At 44.4% G+C, this 5554-nt stretch overlaps 1 protein-coding gene across 12 annotated transcripts in view; it reads right to left on the bottom strand.

Moving 5' to 3' along the window:
• The window catches only part of Kidins220 (kinase D interacting substrate 220), a 91244-nt gene that overhangs the window by 51959 nt on the left and 33731 nt on the right, over nt 1–5554 (bottom strand). For all 12 annotated transcript variants that reach the window (XM_023704789.1, XM_023704787.1, XM_023704797.1 and 9 more), the window contains exons 13-15: nt 4876–5040; nt 3265–3444; nt 1759–1924 (exon numbers count right to left, since the gene is read on the bottom strand). In XM_023704789.1, the coding sequence (XP_023560557.1) occupies nt 1759–1924; nt 3265–3444; nt 4876–5040 (511 nt within the window). The remainder of the gene's footprint in view (nt 1–1758; nt 1925–3264; nt 3445–4875; nt 5041–5554) is intronic.

The raw sequence follows: 5554 nt of genomic DNA, 5'->3' as shown, positions 1-5554 counted from the left end.
GGCCTGAGGCACTGTGAGGTTGGGTGTGGCACAGGGGCCTGAGGCACTGTGAATCCAAGGCTAGTCCGGGCCACACACAGAGACCTCCTCTCCAAAAAAGAAAGAAAGAAAAGAGAAGAGAAGAAAGAAACATTCTGGGATCACAGTGCTACACTGTGCAGTCTTATATGCTATTTTAGTTATCCCAACTTAAAAAATGCTATCAAGTTAAAGTGTTTTTCTTATTTTCTATAAAGGTACCTCCTTCTGATTTTACTCGACTTCTAAATTTTCCTTTGAATTTTTTTCTTTAAACATCTCAATTCTAAATTGTTTTCACAGCTGAGCATGGTAGTGCACACCTATAATCCCAGCACTCAGGAGGCTGAGACAGGAGGATCATTTTAAGTTCAGGACCAGCCTGGGCTACAAAGTGAGCTCAAGGCCAGCCTGAACTGCATAGTGAGACTCTACCTCAAAAAGACTAAAAATAAAAAAATAAAAAATAAGAGAATTGTTCGAGAGCTGCTTAGTCCCACAAGCTAACGGCAGGATCACTCAGTATGGGCAACCATCCCAAGCTCAGGTCAGGTACCTGCAAGAAGCAGCACAGAGCCTGTGCAAATCCACACGCCTCTTGGCCAGGGTTTTTAATCCCTGACACTAAAGAAATGCCTTGCACAAACTTGCTGAGCTGCATGATCTGTGGCTGCTGAACCCACGTGTGCAGGGCAGAGGGCAGGGGCACGGCTGTCCGGTTTTCCCTTCATTTTTCCCTCGTACATTCACAGTTTACATATTTCCTCCTGTTTGACCTATTTATTTTCAACTCAAATGAAACATATTTTATCTTATTATAATTTTAAAGTGCTTAATCTTTTAATGTATTTTAATTCTTTTACTAATTCCTACTGAACCCGTTTTGATTTTAATGTTCTAATTTTTATTTCATTTTTACTTTTTTTCATTATACTGTGGAGTCCTGCACCTTCCCTCTGTTCTTGGCTTAAATGGCTTTCGTTTTTAGTTTTCTTATACATTTCTTGTTAGATGAGAATCCTACTAAGCTTAGACAGCCAGTAAATACATTTCCAGAAATAAGGAACCACAGCTCTGAGAAGCAAGATGGGTTCCCCGGGCTCCTCTCCACTTTAAGTGGTTGCTGGGTCTCAGGCCTGGGCTCTTGATGCCAGGAGACCACCTTTGATCTGACACTCAGTTCAGAGTGTCCCAAGGGTAGTGACAGATGAGAAGGGGAAACTGGTAAATCAACTTTCTTTACGGAAAAGAGGTTAGCAGATGATGTGCCTGTTATGGTTGAGAGATCGTGTCAACTTGAGAAGTTTAGAAGCTTAAGTAACTCAGCAATTCTACAGCCCAGGGTGTACAGGACATGCCCTAGGGTGGCCTTTTATGCACCAAGATGTTATAATGCCTTGCTCCGCCCTCTTTTGCTTGTTACTTTTGCTGTCTTTCACCACTGCCCCTCTGAACGCCATCCTGCCTTGCAGCCAGCTGAGTGTAAACTGAAACCTCCACAAAGTGTGAGCTAAATCTTTTCTTCCTTAATTTTGCATGTCAGGTATTTTGTCCCAGTAACAAGAGAAAAGTAACTAAGATAGTATCTGACAGGGTACACTTTTATTTTTTCATATTGAAGGCAGGAGGTACCAATGCTTTCAGCAACATGATGCTTTATGCAACTTATTAAGTGAAGAGCTGATTCTACTTAATTTTGACTTATTTTAAAGGTCATTCCCACCCAGTGGAACAACTCACCTCACGGGTAATGCTTTGGTGGTTTGCTCTGGCAATTCGGGTGGGTTTACAAACATCAGTTTGAACAGGAGCTCCAAGTAGCCAATATGTCTCGCCAGCCTGGTACTGAGGACCCAGGCCCAGTTCCAGCTCTCTCCTTCTCGTCGTCCACCAAAGTAAATGACAACTGAAATGTATAGTTTTTAAAAAATAATCATCATGGGGCTGGTGAGATGGCTCAGTGGTCTAAAAGCACCTACTTAGAACAAGCTTCGCAAAGCACAGGGACCGCGGTTCAATGCCCCAGCACCACATGCCAGCCAGCCCCGCCCCCTGGTAGGCTGAGCTGGCCACACACACATACACATACACACACACAAATAAATAAATAAATAAAATTAAAAAAAAAAAATAATCATCAGGCAGGAGGCTTCTTCAAAAAGTCAAACATTAAGCAGTAAAGCCTATGTCTACACAACATTTTAGCACCCCACCTCATTTCATCACTGCTCCTTGAAGAACTGATAATAAGCCCACCACTCACACAAGCTGGTGAAAAACAGAAAGTCAGCTAACAAATATGACATAAAATCAGAAAGATATTGCCCTAGAGACACAACCATATTCTATTTCAAATGCAACCAGGAGCAACTGCTGAAGTTCCAGCTCCTCCAACAATGGAGCCATTTCCTTTCCGGCCACAGAAGGCATTCCCAGCCAGGTGTGAGGGGGCACACCTGTCATCCCAGCACTGGGGAAGCTGAAGCAGGAACTGAAGCCCAGTGTGGGCTGCAGTCAGTTCAGGGCTAGCCTGAACTACAAAGCGAGACTCTGTCTCAAAAAGCAAATAAACAATAAAGACAACATCCCCAAGAACAGAGATTATATCTTTTATTTATTTATTTTTGTGTGCTACTGGGGACAGAACTCAGGGACTTGTGTATGCAAGACCAGAACTGTACCCCTGAGCCACATTCTCAACCCTTTCTTTGCTTTTAGTTTTGTTTTCTTTCTCTTTTTCTTTTCTTTTTTTTTTTTTTTTGTATCAGGAATTGAACTTGGGACCTTGTGCTTGCCAGACAGGCACTTATACCACTGAGTCATATCCCTGGTCCCTGTCTTTGCTTTTAGACAAAATAAAAATTATACTCATCTCAAAGTATTCCAGGGCATGCCAGGGATGGCTTCAGAAAAGATGTAAATATGTCATTAATCAATATGTAAAAGACTAAGCATAACGAATTAGTCTCGCTTCAATATTAGCAATAGTAAACTAATTTTAAAAGATATTCTAGCCCATCTGGGGAGAATATTCCTCTAGGCCATTTTACAGAATAGCAAAAGAACACTCTGGTTTCTCTTAGATCACATGAATTTTTTGCCTTATAAAATAGCAAAACAACCTGTTTTCTCAGTCAATTATCAAAATCACATGTTGATGTTGAAAGACAGAAATGGATAACATTTTAGCCAGGACACGAGCAGTGTTTTCTCTACTTTTGCAGAAGAAGGAGAGTGAGTACTCACCTAAAAATATGTACAGGAGAGCCAGGCAGCTCAGGGACACGGCGACGCCCAGGTTCAGGTCAAGAGTGAAGGTGAACACTAAGCCGACTGCGCCGCACAGCAGCAGTGTCAGGAGCACGATCAGCCAGGAAAACTGAAACAGAGGCTCAATCTGCTGTCCTGCGAAGGTCTTCATTTCATCTGGGGGAGGAAGTCACACAGACACTTCATCCACTGGATTTGCAGTCTTCACATTTTCAACATAAACTTCCTGGGCACTTACTCAATGCTCAGACACCCCTCCTACCCTTCTACGCGCTGACTCGCTGCACACTGAGGCTGTGCAACACCACAGGGCAGCCCTGGGCTGATCTTGGCTTCCTGTGGCTGCGAAGCAACAATGAATTGTTTCTGTAGGCAGAAACCAAGACAGTAGCCTCTGTCTTCAAAATACATTATCTTCCCCGAGCCTCTCTGATTTGTCAATCAGGGGGAGCCTCTACCTACACTGTGTTCAAGGACCAGAGCTCTCAGCTAGGCATGGTAGTGTATACCTGTAATCCCACGTGTACCTGCCTGGCAAGTGTGTGGTGGTGTACACCTGTAATCCCAGCACTCTGGCGGCTGAGGCAGGAAAGGCAGGATGGTTGAAAGTTCAAATCCTGCCTGGACAACTTAGCACCTGTTTTGAGACCCTGTCTCAAAATGAAAAATAAAAAAGGGAATGAGGACACAGCTCAGTGTGAAGGCCCTGGATTCCACCTCCAGCACCACATGTACACAAACAAGATCAGTTCTCAAAGCAGAGATCTACTAAGCCCAAATAAGCCTGACATAAGTGATTTGTCCTATAAAATGAGGCAAATTTCTATATACAGCACCAAAACCTGTTCTTGAAGAGTACAGTTTTGTCAAGCACAAGGTGCATATGTGAGGGCAGGGGAGCTATGTAGGAAACTCTGGAGAGAGGTTCAACTTAAGAGCAGCATCTGTTCTGCAGGCGCAAAGGCTCCTGGTCCTGACTCCACACAGCATGCACCAGTGGCAGGGAAACAGGTGCAGCCTTGCAGCCAGCCACACAAGTGTACAAGGAACCAAGACATCTGCAGTGCCAGGGCTTCGGTCTAGGTCCCCCAAAAGCCTCTCACAGTCCTAAGTGAGGCTTTTCAGGGGTGGCTGGATCTAGTGCATGTGGTGCTGGGACAGGGGTATGTGATAAAAGTTTGACCCCCCGTTACCAAAAAAAAAAAGGTAGGCTATCGTGGTCACTTGCTGTCTTTGGCCTTCTCCCGGCCATGCTACCCTGCCTTGCCTTGGAGTCAGTCAATTGTGACCTGAAGCTCTACAAACTGTGAGCTAAATAAACCTTTTCTCCTTTAACTTCTGGTGTTGGGTACTACCTCAAAAACAAGAAAAGTAACTAAGACATGCAGCCAAAGCCTTGCCTGCTGTTTCACATAGCTCCTTATTTTGTGGAAAGAAAACTCAAATGACCATGCAGAGGACCAAGAGGAGGGAGGAAACACACACCAGATCCCTCCCAGTGCACCGTGTAACACACACCTGTACAAGGCAAGCCTTGCCTGAGGAGCAGACCTTGCTATACATGGCACCACGCACACACGTCCTTACCTTCCAGCTTCTTGAGCAAAAAGGACTTCCCACTGCCCCACTGCGCATACAGGCCCACACAGATGGGCGGCTGCATGGTCGGCTCGCTGAGAATGTCGGCCAGTGCGCTGCTGTACAGGTCGTAGCCAAGCATATCGCCATCCGTTTCCGTGGGGGACAAGTGTCCTGGAATTGAAACACATCACATCCTCACCTTCCATGGCAGCCCTGCTATTACAAAGGACACTATCACTTCTTGGCCTTTTGGCTAAGATCAAGTGTATTACAAAGGACCTCCTTCTCATTTTTAACTTATGAAGGGACATAAGTTAAAATGTCCAGACCTGTAAAAAACAGGTTCAGAGGTTCCTAAATACACTCTTTAACTGAAGGCAACTCCTTATTATTAGCTGGATCTCTTTTACGTACAATACTGAAAAACAACGCTGCCTAACTGCCACACTGCAATGCATGAGACACATTCTCATCACAGACCTTAATATGGGGAACACCAGCATTTCAGAAGCAGTGAAATATGACAAGACATAAACTAGTACAGAAGGACACATTTATTATGTGTAGAATCCATCCATTTAAAGAAAGACATAGGGGCTGGTGAGATGGCTCAGTGGTCTAAAGCACCTACTTAGAACAAGCTAAGCTAAGCAAAACACAGGGACCGCGGTTCAATCCCCCAGCA

Source organism: Octodon degus, unplaced genomic scaffold (assembly GCF_000260255.1).
Source record: "Octodon degus isolate 3935 unplaced genomic scaffold, OctDeg1.0 scaffold00204, whole genome shotgun sequence".
Lineage (NCBI taxonomy): Eukaryota > Metazoa > Chordata > Mammalia > Rodentia > Octodontidae > Octodon > Octodon degus.
Note: the sequence above shows the minus strand (reverse complement) of the source record. Positions and strands in the feature narration are given on the sequence as shown.